The sequence below is a fragment of the Didymosphaeria variabile genome, assembly GCF_027946475.1.
Source record: "Didymosphaeria variabile strain IMI 356815 chromosome Unknown scaffold_5, whole genome shotgun sequence".
Classification (NCBI taxonomy): Eukaryota; Fungi; Ascomycota; class Dothideomycetes; order Pleosporales; family Didymosphaeriaceae; genus Didymosphaeria; species Didymosphaeria variabile.
Window position 1 is genome coordinate 2,793,139 of NW_026611624.1, and position 19,432 is coordinate 2,812,570.

The 19,432-nt window shown below is 52.3% G+C and overlaps 8 protein-coding genes across 8 annotated transcripts; 6 read left to right on the top strand and 2 right to left on the bottom strand.

Moving 5' to 3' along the window:
- Positions 1-1,046: 1,046 nt before the first annotated feature.
- Positions 1,047-2,346, top strand: N0V89_007406 (uncharacterized protein; the record flags this gene model as incomplete). Its single annotated transcript, XM_056216169.1, has 2 exons — positions 1,047-1,335; positions 1,385-2,346. The coding sequence occupies 2 exons, from the start codon at positions 1,047-1,049 to the stop codon at positions 2,344-2,346; spliced, it is 1,251 nt and encodes a 416-aa protein (XP_056070416.1).
- Positions 2,347-2,961: 615 nt separating this feature from the next.
- N0V89_007407 (uncharacterized protein) lies at positions 2,962-3,657 on the top strand (the record flags this gene model as incomplete). The annotated part of the gene is made up of 1 exon (XM_056216170.1): positions 2,962-3,657. One exon carries the CDS (start codon positions 2,962-2,964, stop codon positions 3,655-3,657), a length of 696 nt encoding a protein of 231 aa, XP_056070417.1.
- Positions 3,658-6,463: 2,806 nt separating this feature from the next.
- Positions 6,464-8,419, top strand: N0V89_007408 (uncharacterized protein; the record flags this gene model as incomplete). Its single annotated transcript, XM_056216171.1, has 1 exon — positions 6,464-8,419. One exon carries the CDS (start codon positions 6,464-6,466, stop codon positions 8,417-8,419), a length of 1,956 nt encoding a protein of 651 aa, XP_056070418.1.
- Positions 8,420-11,124: 2,705 nt separating this feature from the next.
- On the bottom strand, positions 11,125-11,676 carry N0V89_007409 (uncharacterized protein; the record flags this gene model as incomplete). The annotated part of the gene is made up of 2 exons (XM_056216172.1): positions 11,125-11,249; positions 11,343-11,676. 2 exons carry the CDS (start codon positions 11,674-11,676, stop codon positions 11,125-11,127), a joined length of 459 nt encoding a protein of 152 aa, XP_056070419.1.
- A 376-nt stretch (positions 11,677-12,052) lies between these two features.
- On the bottom strand, positions 12,053-12,996 carry N0V89_007410 (uncharacterized protein; the record flags this gene model as incomplete). Its single annotated transcript, XM_056216173.1, has 2 exons — positions 12,053-12,219; positions 12,270-12,996. The coding sequence occupies 2 exons, from the start codon at positions 12,994-12,996 to the stop codon at positions 12,053-12,055; spliced, it is 894 nt and encodes a 297-aa protein (XP_056070420.1).
- Positions 12,997-13,797: 801 nt separating this feature from the next.
- Positions 13,798-14,857, top strand: N0V89_007411 (uncharacterized protein; the record flags this gene model as incomplete). Its single annotated transcript, XM_056216174.1, has 2 exons — positions 13,798-13,804; positions 13,833-14,857. The coding sequence occupies 2 exons, from the start codon at positions 13,798-13,800 to the stop codon at positions 14,855-14,857; spliced, it is 1,032 nt and encodes a 343-aa protein (XP_056070421.1).
- A 581-nt stretch (positions 14,858-15,438) lies between these two features.
- N0V89_007412 (uncharacterized protein) lies at positions 15,439-16,321 on the top strand (the record flags this gene model as incomplete). Its single annotated transcript, XM_056216175.1, has 2 exons — positions 15,439-15,671; positions 15,727-16,321. 2 exons carry the CDS (start codon positions 15,439-15,441, stop codon positions 16,319-16,321), a joined length of 828 nt encoding a protein of 275 aa, XP_056070422.1.
- A 1,154-nt stretch (positions 16,322-17,475) lies between these two features.
- Positions 17,476-19,099, top strand: lag1_2 (Sphingosine N-acyltransferase lag1; the record flags this gene model as incomplete). Its single annotated transcript, XM_056216176.1, has 3 exons — positions 17,476-18,033; positions 18,088-18,375; positions 18,428-19,099. The coding sequence occupies 3 exons, from the start codon at positions 17,476-17,478 to the stop codon at positions 19,097-19,099; spliced, it is 1,518 nt and encodes a 505-aa protein (XP_056070423.1).
- Between the last annotated feature and the right edge of the window lie 333 nt (positions 19,100-19,432).

Sequence of the window (19,432 nt, forward strand, 5' to 3'; positions counted from 1 at the left end):
ATTGCGCACACGTAGCACGACTCCCATTTTTGCTGCACCGTGGCGAACACGTCCGGTGTAACGCGTACGCATCGGCGCGTTCCTCTGTTGACTGACCACCGCAGTAATACAATGGCAAGAGATAGGATCTGGTAAACGCGGGCTCTCTCGGCTCCATTTACAGTAGGACGACGCCTAGCATTGATTTCTACTACGACATGGCCGATGACGTTGGGCACAGCTTCACGCTTCCAGCAGCAGTTGTGCCTCTGGCGGTGCCTTGGATCGTTCAACCACGGTACAATTACCGGAGATCTGATGACATCTCTCGATGTCTTCGCAGATGTTCTTTCGATGGGGTTCTCTTTCTCTTGCCGCGGGATCAGTACTTTGGTCGTTGAACGAAAATTGCAGTCACACAACCTTGAGCTATCTCCTCTGGAGCATCTCTAATCGCTTCAGTGGCTGCTTACCCTCTGCCATTCTTCTATCCAGGACTTTCGATTCAGCTTTCACTGGTCTGGGCTGGTGCATCAAAGAAGCGCGCCGCCCGAGATCAAGGGACATGCTGTGGCTATGCTGTCGCACAGTCACCTTTGCTTGTGCCGGATCGCTTGACCTTTGAATGCTGCACGTGCGAGCTGAGAGAGGGATGGAGAATAGGCGGTCACGCGTCAACGTGTCAGTCACGCGTCGTTGATAGGCACGCTCTACCGTCCCCCACGCTTCGGCTCGGAATTATCCTAGTGTCTTCCAACTTCACATAGTCAGTCGCGCTTTTGTTTTCCCGAATAGCGTTACTGGAGAGTACTGCCGACCTCAGAGAGTGACATTCACCATCACCGTCACTGCTCCTCGAGTCGTGCAGGGATAAACCTCGGCAACTGACTGACCGTGCTTTGAAGATAAGCACCCGTGGCACCCTTTGGAATAGTCCGCTGATATTAACTTCTCGATCCATTGTTTCCCGCTTGCTTAACCTTCAACGATCTCAAGTTCTAGGTATGCGCCCATCGTCCTTCTCGGAGCCTGGGAGCCTCGTGCTAACATTGCTAGATCAGACAGCTATGCAAGCTTCGACAAAGTCCAGCTGTACCGGCGAGCCTTCAGAAAATCAAAACCAACTCCGGGACCGAAGCGATGCAGAGCTCAAGCCGGCGTTTCAGGAACTAGACCCTTACAACGCTCCAGGCGGCCCATCATCTCGCGATGATAAGCATTATGACTCCACTACATTGCCCCTGATATCGCAGAAAACCAATCCAGTGGTCACTACACGAAGCCATGCTAACCTTCAGCAACTTTTGCGCGGCGAGTCCATCAAGACGACTATGGAGAACATCAACCTCTCGCTCGGTAAGTGCATCGTGCTTGAGTGGTCTGGTGATCTGACATATGTTCACAGGTCGCTCTTCTTCCCGTCGGCTGTCTGATCGATCGGGTACATATCCTGTGCGTGCTCGTCCCGATCATCGAGAAACGGAATCTACCATTGTGCCTAGCCGTGTGATATTCGAGCCATCTGTTGGCACGAACTCGGCACCGCCAACGTCAGCAGCTCCGACCGCGCAGCCATTGAACCCAATTGCTAACTTCGAGGGCCTCCCTGGTGAACTTAGAAACTACGTATACCACCTGCTGTTCGCGGATTGTCCTACTACATTGGCGTTGCGAGAAAACCGTCTGCACAACCTGACCGCGGTGCCTGACCGGAAACCATACCTCAAGCTACTTCCTGGCCTGGCCTACACAAATCGCGGCGTGTACAACGAGATCGCGACAGTCTTTCTCCAAGACCGTACTATGGAGATAAGCGTGCTTGCTGACCTTTATTACCTCGAGGACGTACTAGAGCAACTCCCAGGCCAGAAAGGTTGGAACAGTGTGAAATGCATGGAGTTCACCAGGTTCGCAGATCTCGCTACGTCGCCGGCCCGCACGCGCGAACTATTCGACTGTATAGCCCGATGCCGCAACGTCGAGCAGCTCACGCTTCAGATCAAGCTCGACTTGCTCCACATGCCCGAACACGGTGCCGCATACCGGCAGCTCGCCTTCCTCAACGGCACGCCTGGTGTCAAGACGCCGGAACAGGTCGCCGCAAATTACGAGCTTGACCTTCTGTTTGACCTACCCCGCCTTCGGAAGCTCACCATGATCTGCGAATGGCATCGTGATGGCCCCGTCCGCTGCACCCCACGCACGATGGCTACCTTCTGGGATTTACAGGATTGGATCGCTCAGGGCTTCACTACCAAGGCTGATAACATCAAGGAAGTCTTCAAGTTGTTGCCGTTCAACGACTCGAAGCAGCTAGGTGCTTGGACCGTGAGGCTCCAGCGCGGTCAGAGCAACAATGCGGTCTGAGGTCGTTTGCCCGGTGCGGTCATCCTTGGCTCGCGACCATCAGCCTCATTGCCTTTGTGCGAGCCATCTGGGCTGGCGGCACTAACATTTGACTGTCTTGTACGATTGTTCTTTACTTCCCTTCGAGGTACCCCACATTGTATCATTTTCCTTGCGTTTGCATTGAGTGGTGTTTGACCTGATAGATGGTCAGGTGTAGATAGCATGAGCATGTACATGGCGAAAGATTCGGCGATCTGAATAGAATGATTATTGTTCCTATTACGAATGATTTCGAAATTGACCTTCGCCCACATGGCGCGTTTGTTTGCTGAGGGAGTTTGCGTTTGCCGTTGAGCAGGCACCCCCTTCAAGTGACTGCTGGGTCCTGTCTATATAAACCTCATTGCTGTCTACCCAATGTCAGATCATCATCTTCACAACTCTGCTCCACTTCTCCAGCTCTATCCACCTTCACCTAGGCTTCCGCATCCTCTCTCAACTTTTAACTCGGTAACACCTCCAAGTCCACTCCAGCTGAATGGGATCCATCTCTAGGGTTGTAACCCAGTTTCCATTTGATTTCGGATGGTGCTGACCTGTACAAGTACTGAACCTGACTTGAGAATCCTCAACATGTCCACTTCCAAGGTCAATATCTCCCAGGAGCGTGACCGCGTCAACCAGGACATCGCTCCCCTCCACCATCCCTCCTTCATCCCCGACCCCACCGTCGCCATCTCCAACCCTCCATTCTGGCGCAACACGATTCTGAGGCAAATCTCGCTTCTCACCTTCGTCCTCTCTTGCCTCCCCGATGTCGAGTACTTCCGTCGTCTCCTCGCCTGCACCGAACTTCCCAACCTCTGGAAGGCTATCACCTCCATTTCCTTCCCGTACTTCTACCAATTCGCCGGCATCCGCGACAACCGCACCTCCAATCCCTACATCGACGTCTGCAACGGCCTCATCCACCTTGAGAAGCTCTCACTCACCTTCCACACTGCTGGCCTGACGACTTCTGTCTGGAAGGAAAAGGATCGGATCGCCCTCGAGAATCAGGGCCTATTGGAAAAGAGCAAGGAACTTCGGGTGATGCGAGCTTCCGAGGTCATTGCGCACTACAAGTTGGAGGATGTGTTCGAGTTGAAGGTACTTTCGGTGTTGGAGTTAATACTGATTAATTCCGAGCTTGTTGGTCACTTTGTGAAGGTTGGCAGTGTCTTGACTCCTCTCAAGGACTTGCAGGATTATTTCAAGGAAGGCTTCTCTAGGCAGGGTCGGAAGGTTCAGGTGGACATGATCTTGCTCCCGGTGCCTTATACTGGTTAGGATTGGGGCATCTGCATGGTTTGAGTCCCTTCCAGCTGACTTTTGTTTTGTACATGCATTTGATTATCTTGAGGGACCTTAGGTGGGCTTCACTGCTATCAGATTACGGCTTGCGCTAGAAAATACGGGTAGGAATTTACATGTTTGGTTTAGTCTGATGGAATCGAATAGCCATCTCGGATCACTTCAATTGATCCAACAATAAGGACGTTCAAAGCCTCACTTGCTTGCCACGCATTTGCTTCCTGTGATGTTCCACTGTAATATTTCGAAGATGACTGGTTGGGTCATTGCACAATGATATGGGTGAAGGCAAGATGCATAACATAACATTACATACTAGAAGGAAGACGAAGGCTGAGATACGATTTGCGGTCCCAGAAGGAGAAGGACAACGCCATAGTCAATCTGCCACGCCGTATTATAAGCCCACAACGAAGCAATGGTAACACCAACAGGCTCTGCCGACTTCCAAGAGTGGCCTGGCTGCATTTTGCTCTAGAACTCGATGTTTTTGTCGTTCTGCAGCTTGAAATGATACCTGGAGCCAAAGACCCACCTCCTCCAAAGGCCACATGAAACGCCCCTCATGAATTTGGAAGCTCCTACCATAAATGAAAGGACTGCACCATCTTTAGTCTTCTCTTGAATCCAATACTCGTAGTGCTACCTGTCTCGGCGTTCTGTAAATTCTCGATCCATCGTCTGGGTTCTCGCACAAGGACCTCAATCTCAACAATGCTAGACACGTCCGAGAGATTGTGATCTTGTTGCTCTGATTGTCGTCACCGCACCACTCGGATGGTTTTGATTGGGCTCAACCTGTTGATAGCCGAAGAATGAGTAGGTTACGTGTGGGCAAGTGGAATAAATTCGGCGCAAGAGCGGCACGAGACACTGATCGTCGTCAAGCAAGCAACTCTCGACCTTGCATTCAAAACCCACTTGTTCTTCGTGAACATATTATGCAGACCAAACAGAATAAGAAACACACTGTTGTACGTATCACAATCTTGAGCCTACCACCTGTGCATGCGCGTTTCCGAGATGTCCCAGTCAAAAGTAGTGTTGTTTCATTAAACACCAAATTGACGCCATAGGGCGAGTAGACAATGTGTAAGTCGGGTTAGATGTTTGCAACGGTTAGCGACGTTGTGCCTATCAATTGCGAAAGCATACTGGTGCCTTGATCTAAGCTGTTCTGATAGGGTTTAGGCGCGGGCATGGGACGTGGCCGCGGAGGGTTGTCGTATGGCCAGAACTCCTGGAATCCACCTGCATGATACTTCGTAGACCACGCCAACTTTACTGTGTACATCCGATACCAAATCCAAACTCTCCCGTCTGAATCTCATTCTGCGAAGCTACCACGTCAGCCTCCTTCCGCGCGATAGTCTTGGCTCCTGCGTCCGGAGAACTGCGCATCTTCATTTCGAGCCCTGTGGGCCACCAAGAACATCCCAACGAAGCTTTGCCGCATCGTCAGACTGCAGCGTCAGCCGCAGCCTCATAGGTGTGAGCTAGATATAGATCGTCCGGGTCTGCAGGCTTGCCGAGCAAGGCCTTGTTCGACAGATTCACGTTGAAATGGCGAGCTACGCGATGCATGTGCTGCTGCCGAAGGAGCCGCACGCAAGACAAATTGTCACAGGATGAAATGAATGGCTTCCAAGAGCATGGTAATCGGACCGTCTCAACACGAGTAGACAGAACTCGCCACTCTCTCGAACTGGTCGGCGATGGCTTCAAGCAACTGCTGGAGCAGATTCTCGCAGACCATTTGGCCGGATCTGCCCGGCGGCATTGCCTGTGTTTCCGCCTCCTTTGAGATCTTTTCTCCTCTCGTTCAGGAGGACGCAATCGCCTCGGAGCCCTGAGCGCAGAGTACGCAACGTCGGAGATTAGCCCTCTATCACAACGTCGCGTGGCTTCAACTGCCACTAAGCTCGCACCGCCTTCCCCAGACCTGGCCGTAGGCGTTACCGGACGAACTTCGCCACGCCGAACGATTGGAAGAATCCATGCGCCTGCATGCAATCGGCCACCATTCCGGGATTTGGATGTTGAACAGGATGGTCGCTTGACCGCACGCTCTCCCGACCCTGAATCAAAATTGCGCCGACCACCCTTGTCTGCCGAGGTAGTTTATGGGGCCTGGACAACACACAGTCTCGACCACCTGTGACGTCCATGCTACGACCCTCAAAGTGTTGATCTTGAGGACGTTGGCGAAGCGGAGGCATGCGTGTTCTTGAATGCGATATCTGCAGGATCGCATTTTCCACGGAAGGATTCAATGATGCGCGTAGCATCCATGGTACGGGAGTTGCGCTTCGACGTTTCTTCAACAGGCAAAGACCCCAGGAATGCGGGTGCGCGGCGAGGGCCGCAAAGCCCGCAAGTGGTCTTTCATAGTGCGACCCCTGCGGGAAGGACTGACTATGCATCCGCGCATGGGTACTGCACACAGACTTCCAGGGTTGGGTCGATCGCCAACCAAGCTCGGCATGAGCTCCGAGTATGCGTCGCCCATATCGGCATAGGTATGGATCTAATGCAGTGACTGACAAGACCTAAATGAGGAGACGTTCTGATGATGAGAAGTACTAGTGAAAGGGGGGTGTCGGTAGAGTAGTGCAACTAAAGCGACATGCTCATATAAAGAGAGCTGTGATGCCAAAGCTACGCGGCCAGGCTTCTGCAAGACCAACCTTCAGTCACTCATTCTCAAAGCAGTTGTATGTCTCAATACAAGCTGCTTTCCTGCGCCCACTGACCAACTGTAGAGCCTGTCCATTCATTCATCATGCTTTTCAAGCATCTTTTCGCTTCGGCTGCGACACTCGTATCGTTTGCAGTCGCTGAAGATCTCACCGGCTACGAGTATGTCGTAGTCGGTTCCGGCGCGGGAGGAGGTCCCCTTGCGGCTCGCCTTGCGCTTGCGGGTCACAAAACCCTACTCATTGAAGCCGGTGATGACCAGGGCGCCAACATCAACTATACCGTCCCCGCATACAACGCTCGCGTCTCCGAAGACCCCGCCCTAGCCTGGAACTTCTACGTCCATCATTATGCCGATGATGAGAGGCAAGCCCGCGACTTCAAGACATCGTATGAGACGCCCGATGGTGGCGAGTACACGGGCCTGTCACCACCGGCGGGCTCAAAGTTGAAGGGTACCCTCTACCCGCGTGTTGGCAGCCTGGGAGGTTGCACCGCACACAATGCCCTTATTGCTGTGTATCCCCATCAGTCCGACTTCCAGTACATTGCCGACATCACTGGAGATGACTCGTGGGCACCTGATAACGTGCGCAAGTACTTCGAGAAGCTGGAGGACAACAACTACCTTGCAGTAGATGCAGGCCAGGGCCACGGCTTTGACGGCTGGCTCTCGATAGAGTATGCACCCATCACAATCGTTACAGAGGACTCAAAGCTCTTGAGCCTTATCACTGGTGCGGCTGCTGCACTCGGAGGTCTCATTGGCTCCGTTATTGACCTTGCCACCCTCATTGCTGGTGATGCGAACGCCAACACCCTCGCGCGCGACCAGTCTTCGTCTCTGTACCAAATTCCTATCTCGACCGCCGATGGAAAGCGTAACGGCGCCCGCGAATTCGTCCTTCAAGTAAGCGAGGCTACGGACTCGAACGGAACCAAGAAGTACCCTCTCGATGTCAGATTAAACTGCCATGTCACCAAGGTTACTTTTGACGAGTCTGTTACTCCTCCTCGCGCAACTGGTGTTGAGTTCCTTGATGGTCAGTACCTGTACAAGGCAAGCCCGAAGTCCAAGGGTGCTACTGGTACCCCTGGTTCAGCTTCCGCTTCTCGCGAAGTCATTATTGCGGGAGGCACCTACAACTCCCCTCAGCTGCTCAAACTTAGCGGTGTTGGACCTGCGGATGAGCTTAAGCAATTCAACATCTCTGTCATCTCAGACCTTCCTGGTGTCGGCACCAACCTTCAGGACCACTACGAGACAAACGTCCAGGGTAAGGCTCCTAGCAACTTCACTGCTTTTGACGGATGTACCTTCGACGCGTCTGAGAATGACGAGTGCCTCGAGAAGTGGAACAACCCCAATGCTGTGGAGAAGCGTGGCACCTATGCCTCTCCCGGTCTCGGCGCTACCATGTTATTCAAGAGCAGCCAAGCTGAGAATGACGAGTGGGATACTTTCATCTTCGGCGGTCCTGTCAACTTCCGCGGTTACTTTCCCGGTTATGCTTACAATGCCACCCACGACCACGACTGGTTCACCTGGGCTATCCTCAAGTCGCACCCACGCAACACCGCCGGAACTGTTACCCTGCAGTCTGCCGACCCGCTAGATGTTCCCAAGATCACCTACAACTATTTCGACACTGGTAACGGTGATTACGAGAAGGACATCACCGCTATTACCGAAGCCATCAGCCTTGCCCGCAAGTCCTTTGCAGCCCAGGCAGTCAACATGACCGAGACTCTGCCTGGTGCCAACGTGACTAGCGACGAGGCTATCGCCGACTACATCAAGGACACCGTGTGGGGCCATCACGCCTCCTCTACGTGTCCCATCGGTGCTGATGACGACAAGAATGCAGTTCTTGACAGCAGCTTCAGGGTCCGCGGCACCGCGGGTCTTCGAGTTGTTGACGCCAGTGTGTTCCCTAAGATCCCTGGAACTTTCACTGCTGTCTCTACCTACATCGTCGCTGAGAAGGCAGCTGATGTTATCCTCAGCGCGCTCAACGGCACAAACTCTACCAGCGCTTGATTGATTTGATCCGCTTTATCAACGGCTGCAACGTCGCCACGTATATATATAATCAATGTCTCATACTAAATCATGATATAATATAATGTTTAGTTCCTTTCTTGACGTGCTTTCCTTGTCTCTTCCGCCGGGGTCGCTTGTTTAGGCTGTAGCTCTGCGGCACGGGTCGACGGCGCAGCTCTGCACTACAGTTCAAATAAACCTCTAATTCACACTATTGCTCACAACAATTTTCTGTTCCCGAAGTTACTAGGAACATGTTGAATTCATTGATCCAGATGCTCCTGGGGCCATTCACCTGCCTCATTGGTGCGAAGATCGTCGATTACATCCAGCACGCTATTCGCAAGCATCAGAGAGGCTACAGAAACCCACACAGCTATTATCACCTCGATCCGATAGTAGAATTGGCTTGTTCATCAATAAAATGCGAGCTCTAACCTCAGGTAAATACCCCGAGAGCAACAGCAGCCTCTCCAGGTCTCTCAAAAGCAAAACACGGAGGAGCCAATCATTCGGGACTGCTACCTACGACACCATCAATGAGGTCGTGAAACAATACCAGTGCATTTACTTTAAATGTTTCGGTATAGAACTGCTCCGTTATCACCTTGGCGAAAATCTGTAGGGCAACGAAATTATTGTTGCTGATGGGGAGAGATGGGCAGCTGCGCAGCTCTATCCGGAGTAGGCCTGACGTTGTTCATACCGCGAATATAGAGCGGTTGAATTACCATGTCCAAAGGTTCATGGGGTTGTTAACACGTGATGGGACAACTGTAGACTTGATGCCGCTGTTCAAGCGCTTGGCGAGTAGTTTGCCAATTATTGCTAGATCGTTGTGTCGCTGACAGCCGAGTAGATCCTGGACACATCGAGTGAGTTCATATTTGGTAAACCGCTCAAAGCACTGGACGATGCGGACGTATCCGTCGTGGATGCCTTCGAGTATGCACAAACGCGGAACGGGTTTCAGGATGCTGCTGAGACGATTAAGATTCTCCATCGCGATTGCAAAGTGGTACGCTGCATGCAGAACAGTGACCAACTTCTGTAACCAGCGTGTGGTGGAAGCGCTGGAAAGATTGGACAAGGGACAAGAACGTCGCACTGAGCGACATCACCTACGACTCCTCGACGAAGCAGCGAAACTTACGATAGATTGGTATACTCTTCAATCACTGATTCTGAGTGTGTTCAGTCCTGCCCAAAATAGCGCTACAGTTGCGCTGAGCAATATCCTCTTTCACCTGGCAAGACACCCACGAGTTTGGAACAAACTTCGCAAAGACGTCATAGGTCACGCGGATCAGCCGATAACTTACGAGTTGCTTGATTCGTATTCATACCTGCAAAATGTCTTTCGTGAGAGTAGGTCTCCCTTTACCTTTGTGACGGCAGACACTGATCCGGTATAGTTCATCGCCTGACGCCTATTGTCAATGGAACCAACGTATCTGTCTCGAGTGAGCCTCCCATCTCATCTAATAAGTTTCCCTGATATACATGATTGATTTCATCGTATCTTAGGATGTTATCCTTCCTACTGGTGAACGTCCAAGGCAACGAACTGCTCTTCTGCCGAAAGGGCGACGTGATTGAGGGCGATTATCGTACAATGATGCGCGATCCTGAATTTTGGGGTCCAGACGCACAGGAGTTCCTACCGGAGAGATGGGAAAGAGTGAGGCCGGGGTGGGAATACCTGCCATTTGGTGATGGGCCTAGACAATGCCCGGGACTTATCTTCACGGAGTGCGCCTTACGACTGTTAGGATCTTGCGCCATTCTGCGGAATTGGAGAACAGAAATGAAGTAGTTGAGTGGAAGTAACAAATGCGTATGAATTGGCAAAGCAAGAATGGCACTCTGGTGGGTAATATTCCTGGTTGAAGAACCACCGGGCACCGAAGAATAGCGCAAACCCATGAGAAGTGTTACTGTCAATCTTAAGCCCCATTTCTGGTCTGAGACACTCTTCAGTGTCGTGTAGGTACTGCCGGTGCGATCGCCACATCCGAGCAGTTGTCGGTCATCATCGTAGAGATGTTGCATTAATAGTCGGCCAATCCGGCCTAGTTTGCTGAAACGAGTCCAAAGCTAAGTCTGGCCACCAGCCTTGTTTACAACTCGCTTCAGAGCTCACGAACAGATCGGCTTGGCTGCGCTTGCTCCACGTGCCATGCTAGATGCGGTGCACTGTTGGTGCAACTCAAGCTCAACTTACAGATTCGATTAGCGCCGTCGTGGCGAATGCACAGCAGCTCCCGCAATGTCCTTCTTGCCATGATACACAAGCCAGTAAACTCTACAACGGTGACAGTCTTCGACGGCTCATGATTTACGTGTACAATAAAAATTACGAGTGAATGGCAAAGGTGAACGTATTTCAACACGCGTGATTGCAATACGCAAACATTGTTTGCGCACGCTTTTTAAGGCGCTCTAGCACGGTATGGGTGTGGAATGCCTTGAGCTCTTGGTAAAGAATTTGCTACAAATTAGCGAGATATGTATTCTGACCCGTTGAACAGCGCTGGCAGTGTCCAAAGTTAAAATCAGAAGTTCGTGACTGAGTGCTGTTGGTCGTGTTCAAACGTGGTCAAAAGAAACTCTGGAAAAGTACTCTGTTTTGTCATCCGAAAATTGAACCAAACCATCTCGGCATGGTTAGATAGAGGCTTCAGTTGATTCGGATTAGTCTTCTAGTCATGTACAATCGCCCATACCTCGCATTCGTATAACAGGTCTTTCGTCGCTAAGGCTACAACACCCAGCACCGTGTCCGGAGGACGATGTCCCTCGCCTTCCTTATCCATAAATTCAATCCCTATATAAAGAGTGAATGTCAATAACAGGTCGTATACGGAAGGACGAGAAGGGTGTGGTAGCATCAAGAGCCTACGCCCTAGGGGTTGCTTACAATGATGGCCCCACACACGGGTCAATTCATCTTCGCTCTCAACTCCGACACGACCAGTGTCTTTAACGATAAAGTGCTTCACGTGGATGATATCGCGAGGAGTCGCACCCGCTGCTTTCAAGGCATTCAAGATGTTGTGATAGGCGAGCTTGACTTGATCATCGAAGCCTTCCGCGACCTCGTGCGTCTTGCCATCGAGACCGACCTGCCCAGCAAGCGTGATGAGCTTCGAGGTGGGTATCAGGGGTGTGACGGAGACTTGTGAGTAGGTGGGTGGGGGCTCAGGAACACCTGGCGGATTGAAAGCGTGCGGCTTGTTTGGAAGGCTGGACATTGTATGTGTTGGCTAGTTGCAATCGATGAAATCGGTATCTCGGAGGCAGGTAAGAATCTAAATAACCTTCTGTTCGATCTTTGAGAAAGAGCTGTCAGACTTATAGTCGTTGCATGCCTTCGTGATGCAGGGTTGTAGTATGTTATAATTGAGGGGCAAGACGACGTTGGCCCAGATCGCTATGGCATTTCATCCCGAGCGCTCACCCTATTCAGTACTAGCACTGACTATATACGGCGTAGCGAGTTTACTTAGTGCGCAGCCCCGCGATCGTCATCTACAGCAGTGGATCCGCTTCTATTCACTCGTACATCTGCGCTGACTCATTGACATGCGGAATGCAGATGCATACTTGGCGGCGTACATTGCTTACGGTCTACATATGCAATCCAGCGAACGTCATCTTCAACAGTCCCTTCTCTTCGATTTCCTCGCGCATTTGTAACAGCTCATCGACATCCCAATTGCATGCTATCAAACGGTCTTGCAGGAAGTCTGCTTCCTTCGTAGCAGCGAGCCACACGCAGAACGCTCCCGGCAATTCTGATCACAATTAGCAGCAATATCTTGCCTCGAAAGGGATACGAACGCACCTGGCTCCTCAAAAGTCGGAATGTTGTTATCCTTCGCCATATCCGTCCCAACTCTGCCTGGATGAATTGAGAAGGCGCGAACTTTGCCGCCTGATTCGGCTGCGAGGTACTGCGTCATGCTGAAGCCTGCGAGCTTGGTTGCAGCGTAGTTTGACCATGTCGGGAAAGTGGGCATCATCAGTCCGACAGTGGAGACGTTGATGAATGTCGCTGGAGAGGCTCCGTCGCGGTCGAACCCGAGTTTGAGCGAAGCTTGCATTACATTCAAAGTGCCCTTGACATTGATCTCAAACGTCTTCCAGTAGTCATCAATGCTGGTGGCCTCGAGAGTGGCTAGATGTAGGCCTGCCGCATTGTTGACGACGATGTCGACATGCTTAAACTCATCACTGACAGCTTTGAAGACACCGAGGACGGCTTCAGTATCGGCGACGTCGGCTGTGAAGCTGCGTACAACTGTCGAGTGACCCGTGGCCTGGGCAATGCCTGAGACCTCTGTCTCCGCAGCCTGAAGAGTAGCTGCGTTACGTCCCATGATAACGATAGCGCGAGCTCCGGCTCTGGCGAAAGCAATAACAATAGCCTTTCCGATGCCTCGTCCGCCACCAGTGACGAGGACAACTTTGCCGCTGGCAGAAAGAGCAGCGTTTTCCGGATTGATTTTTCCATAAACAGAAGAGTGGAAAGTCTTCGTAAAGACAGGGTAGTCGTTAGACGGCATGGGCATGTTGAAGGACGAGGGTGAAAACAGGTGGACCGATGAATTGACGGTAACGCGTGAGCTGCACAATTCCCAAGGGAACCTTCACACCTTTTATACTGTACCCAGATGGGCCACTATCTGTTCACTTTCACTAAGCCATATAGAACCCGCATTAAGCCATGCGAGGCTTACGTTAAGCTTCACTTCCTTCCGAAGCCCCGTTGGGCGGCCTCAAAGCTGCCTACAGCAGTAGAAGGTATTCATTTCATCGCTTCAATTTGGAAGGCTGTCTTACTTAGTACGTATCCTCAGCTTTCTTGATAGACGCTGAACGTGATTGGGGAAGTTCAGACGTTCGTAGCGTAAACCAAACAAGAAGACAATTACGAGTCACTAACGCATGCTACGGTAGGGCCAAGCGGCTGTTTATGCGGAAATCTGCCCCGAGACGTACCTTGCGAACGCAGACCATACAAAGCCCAGGGTTATTGTAGTGATCGGTCCCGTTCACATTCAAGGGCGGGTCTGAAGGATGCTGAGCTATGCTCTAGACAGCTAGCGTATCTGTGGGCTTACTGCTAACGCGAATGGCTTACGCTTACCTTTCTCCCTCTCGCCTTGTCCCAGAAAAGCGAAGAAACACTTCCAGCGCAACATCAAGAGGAGGTTTCAAAGCAACGTTTACCATGATGAACACTCAAACAGCGTCCGGAGAAGCTATAACCCGGCGTTCTACAACATGTCTACGAAAGCGAAAGCTCACCGAAGACAGGCGCAGGCAAAATCGCGAAGCGCAGCGCAGATACCGTATGTCACGTACCACACATGTATGGTATTAGTGTGGCTGACCTTGCTTGCAGGAGAACGGAGGAAAGTCGTCCGTGGTCCAGTTGAGCTTGGCGACGACATACAGAATATCGGAGGCTTGCTAGCTGCACCACAAGCATCCGGTGGGCAACAAGTGTCATGCAACTCCAATTTCCCCGATTCCCTCTTTCAGCCTATTGAGGAGAGCATATCTGCGGAACCCATACTTCTATCGGACATGCTTCTGTTGGATTTTTCTCCCAGGGCAGAAGAGCACACCCCTTGGAGCACTGGCACAACCATCTCAGAGTCAAATGCTCTTACCAGTGAACGAGAACATACTGCTTCAGCGACTAGCACAATCCTATCGCGGCTAAGTTCTCCTCCATGGGCGCAACCACACCCTGCTCACCTCGCTCACAGCAATTCCACCCCCTCCGGACTATCCTTGCCCTCTCCCTACACAAACCACCTCACCGTCCAGAAACTTAGCTTCTACGCCGCCCGCATCCAGAACGCTCTCTACCTCGGCCTCCCTGTCTTCCTCGCCCAGAAAGAAGACGACATCTCGCCCTGGTACTGGCACACACAGTTCTCCATCCTCGTATCGCAAGAGCCCTTCACGGACCCTTCATCCTTCACTCCACTCGCCACTTCTTCTTACGATTTCGCCGTCCAGCGTCCCGTCCGCCGCAAACCCTGCTTCATAATGTCCTCAACCATCATAACAGACCTATCACCGACGCCCCTGCAGCGATCGCATGCTCACGGAATGTATCTGGATGTAGTACCTTTTCCCATTTTCCGCGATAGGGCCATCATGCTTCTGACAACGGATCCGCCAGCTTTCGATGAGAAGGAGTTGAAGAGCGATATGGAGAATGAAGGGCTGATGGTATGGGGCGTTGGGCATGGTTCAACTGGTCGTGCTGCGTCGCTTGTGAGGGACAAGCGCAATTGGGAATGCTCGAGGTGGTTTTATAAGAAGTGGAAACTTTTGGTTGATGGCTCTGGGCTTGAGGAGCAGAGTCGGTGGTGGAGGATGATGAGGGGTGAGGAAGACAGTGATGATGAATAATATCCATCCTGTTGCGAAATGCTCACGTACAAGCTTGTGTGAAACTTGGGGATGAATCGGTCGAAATACCTGAGTGAATTGGGGATTATGTGCTGGCATTAAATTAAATTATGTTTAGCACATAATGTAGCACTGAAGCCAGGTAGACAGAGAGGTCGCGGCCACTTCTGCTTGAAGAGGTGTGAGGAGGCCGTTGTAGAGTGCGGTGTCCTGGTTCGGGCGCCGCATGCTTGGAGGATACTGCGCTCTTGTCAGACTGTGAAGGGGAATAATGCTTTGTCAGCGTTGTATACGATTTGTATCAGACGCGTCTATAGATGTTGCACGTGGTGACCGCTTCTTCATTGAGTATGAATACACGCACGACATGGGATGCGCCGAGATGTTCATGGAAGGTGGTGTGAATGGAAACCGCGAGAACCACGCGATTATGTCACTGAGGCTTGGCGTGGAAGTGACGCCTGCCTTATTCACGGGACACAGCCCACCCAGCTCTCTCGCCGCAACGCCCTTAGATTCCTACGTCAACTGCGCTTCCTATTGACCGCTATCGCTATACCATCATCGCGAGAGCATCCGACATGGCCGGTCCGAAATACACGAACGTTCCGCAGCGAGACTCGCTCGAGGAGCCCTCGTTTGCGCAGGCGCCACCGAGCTACCAAGAATCAGACCCGACGCGCGAAGCTCTCATATCTGGCGTACCCAGGAGCGAGAACGACAACTTGCCCGATGACTTCAAGTTTGGAGGCGTGGTCGCGGAGGCGACGCTGGATATTCGCATGGCTTTCATCCGCAAGGTCTATGCTATACTGTAAGTTGAAACCCATTTCACGGAGCGCGCAGTACGAAGGCTGACTGTAACATAGGACTGTTCAGCTTCTCGGCACGGCTGTCCTCGGAGGACTGTCGATGATGTCGGAATCGTACCAGAACTTCATCAAGCAGAATCAGTGGCCCATGTGGGTGTCTCTGATCGGAGCCTTCGTATTCCTCGGCCTCACCTTCTGGAAACGCAAGTCGTACCCCACGAACCTGTTGTTCCTCGCCGGTTTCACTCTCATGGAAGCATACTCGATCAGCGTGGTGATAGCCTTCACAGACAACCACATCGTGCTTCAGGCGGTCATCTTCACACTGGGTATCTTCGTGGCGCTGAGTCTGTTCGCATGCCAGACCAAGTACGACTTCACAAGCTGGATCCCCTACCTGTTCGGCGCGCTGTGGGTGCTGATCCTCTTCGGCTTCATGTCCGCCTTTTTCCCCAAGACGTCCACTATGGAGCTTGGCTACGGCGTCGTTGCAGCCCTGATCTTCTCAGGCTACATCCTTGTCGACACGCAACTCATCATGCGCCACTACCACGTGGAGGAGGAGATTGCGGCCGCCATCTCCCTTTACCTCGACATCATCAACCTCTTCCTCGCTATTCTGAGGATCCTCAACTCGCAGAACAACAACTAGGGTGATCTGATGGGTGCCGGACCTTGCTGGCAGGCAGACATGGGTGTACACGCGGCGTTTGGACACGATTGGATGCTTCGGTTCTACAATTTGCGGTATGTGCTGGTGAGCCTCGTTTGCGTATAGTTTGGGATTTCCGCATCACGCTTTACAATAGTACATGGCATCGTAAACATTACGTCGTTGTACCGTCCACTGCATGTCCGCGTGAAGTTCATGGATGCACTGCAGCTCGCGCACACAGATGGCGGGGCAATCCTCGGACGGCTTAGCACATGGCGGGACTCATTGGCTTCAGGCGACGATGGGCGGTGGACCCTGGCCCGCAGGCGGCTTGGCTGCAGGTGGGCCCTTCTCCTTTGGCGAGAAACGAAACAGCAGTCGACGAGGTCAAATTGCGCTCAGGCCACTACCAGCTCCGCCCAGAAGAAGCTCCGCTGGGGCACAGGGCGAAGTCTGTCTGTTCTCCTGTCGTCGTTCGCCGTTTTGTCAGTCCCATTGTTTGCTGCCTCCCTCTTCACCTGCGTTGCGTCTTCGTCTGAAACCTGTCGCTCGCGCACCCAAGCGCGAAACCACGCCGTCGATATTTGCGGGGGCCCGTTGACGCGACTGTGACCTTCCCGAACCGTGGACACGCCCTGTTCAAAACCAATTGCCTCCAACGCCGCAAGCTGAGGGTTGAAAATCGCATATAAATCGCAGGCCATCTACGCAGCGTGCGAAAACGACCGGAAAAGGAGGTGCGATCCGCGCACTCTTGCCCCGAATTTCACCGCTTGTCTCCCCATTCGAAACGCACATCCCCGCCTAAACGGTCGCTCACCCGTCCGCTAAATCGTGTCACCGCACGCTGCGCTCCTCGCCTCGCTTGCTCATACCGTCGCCGATGTTCGCTCATTCTTAGGAAGAAGAACGAACCAACGCTCGTTACCAGACACGCGTGGATCCAGCAACCGCCGTGCCATCGCCGTGGTTCGAGGCACCTGCAACCAGCTTGAGCAGAGCAAAGGTCTCCATTCACGAGAATCGAGCTTCTGTTTGCGACGCTTTACTGCAGCCGCTTGAAGTTCAGCGTCAAGTGAACCACTACCCCATACCCTACTCTTCCCCGCGCTCGGTCGATTCTCCTCACGCACTTTGGTGCCCTACACAGTATGATCAGTTGTCGCAGCTCAGATACAGCCGGCCTGGGGAAAGCCGCAGAGATTGCTCGGACCAAGAACGAGCAAGTGAACGGCTTCAATGGCACACACAAACCTTATAAGAGAGCAAAGCCGCGGACTGAGAATGACGGGCTTTTCACGTACCTGTGCATGCAGCTATGCGAGCACCAGATCGGTATGTTGGACTCGAGACTAGACAGGAACAACGAACAATCGTCTAATCTTTTGCGCACAGGCATAGCGGTAAACCTCATCTCCCTCTTGTTCCTCACGCACGTCTTCTTCCCTCGAGCGCGGCGGTATACACAAAAATTCTATCAGCTCTCATACTACAACTCCGAAAGCGAAAAATATGGCTGCGGCACCGACGACCTCGCATATGTGACACTGTGGCTCGTCCTATTTGTAGGGTTACGGGTGACCGTTATGGACTATATCCTGGCTCCTTTAGCTAGGCGAGGAGGTATTAGGACGAAAAAGGGCCTTGTCAGATTTCAGGAACAGGCCTGGCTGGTCTGCTACTGCATCTGCTCCTGGTCATTAGGCATGGTACGTTGACAGCAATATTCTGCCTGGGTCGATGGGAAGCTGATTTTGGCACAGTACATTCTCTGGAATTCAGAGTACTTCTTCAACTTGCATGGTATGTGGAAAGGCTGGCCGTTTCGCGAGATCTGCGGTTTGTCGAAGTTCTACTATCTCGCTCAATGGGCTTTCTGGATCGCACAAATCCTGGTTGTGAACATCGAGGAGAAGCGCAAAGACTATGCAGAGATGTTTACCCACCACATCTTCACCATCGCGCTTCTGTTCCTCTCGTATGGGTACTACCATACGCGGGTCGGCATTGTCATTCTATGCATTATGGACTTGGTCGATATAGTACTGCCGGCAAGTGCGACTCTCCCCGTGAAAGGCATAAATTTCTGATCTGTTCTTCTAGACTGCCAAGCTACTGAAGTACTTGGGCTACGCCAAAACCTGTGACATCTTCTTCGGCCTTTTCGTCGTTGTCTGGCTCGTCACCCGCCAAACCTTCTTCCCAATGGTCATATACTCCGTATACAAGCATTCCCCCATCGACATGGAGCCTGGCTGCTACTTCGCCGATGGCACTATGGTGCCCGCCAACGACTCGGCGCGTTACGATACGCTCGGTGGCAATGTTGTCTGGCCTAACCTTGTTAAGGCATATACTGATCGCGAAGGGCCCGTCTGCTGGAATCCCACAATCCGCTTCAACTTCCTCGCCCTCTTGTTGTGCCTGCAAGCGATCATTTTCCTTTGGTTCTGCATGATCGTGAAGGTCGTCGTGAATGTTATCCGGGGCAACGCCGCAGATGACGTTCGTTCCGATGACGAGGGCGATGATGAGGAGATTGAGGATGTCATAAGCGGATACGAAGCACAACATGTGTCGGCCGCGCCGTTGGAGCAGGAAGTCGGCGTCGAGTCGCTCAACTTCACGACCAGGAAAGGTGCGAATGCTAACGGCGCCGCCGCCGTACGGAGAAGCAAGACTCAACGATCAACCAGATCAAGCGGGATCAGCATTCCGGGTCATGGTGACCACAAGGAGCTGCTGGGGCGCATTGGCTGCGATAAGCCGAGCTGAGCTCCCTTCACTGGTTTTTCTAGGTCCATATCTTTATCATTGTTTCCCTTTGGCGAGTGAGCGTAAGCGCTTGTTTTGTGCAAGGGCGAAAAGGTTTTCATGGGATACTGGATGGGACTTCCAGGGCGTTTATTGCGATTGCGCCGAGGTGAATGTGAGAGCAGCCGATTTGGACAGGAGAAGGCGATGCGGACTAAGGAAACTGCATACCCTAGAGCATAGACGGATAGTCCCACCATCATCTAATATTCTTTCGCGAGTATGTTGATTCAACCTGTGGTGACTAGTACGATATGCTGCGAGCCTGGCCTAAGCAGGACTTCCCGCCAAGCG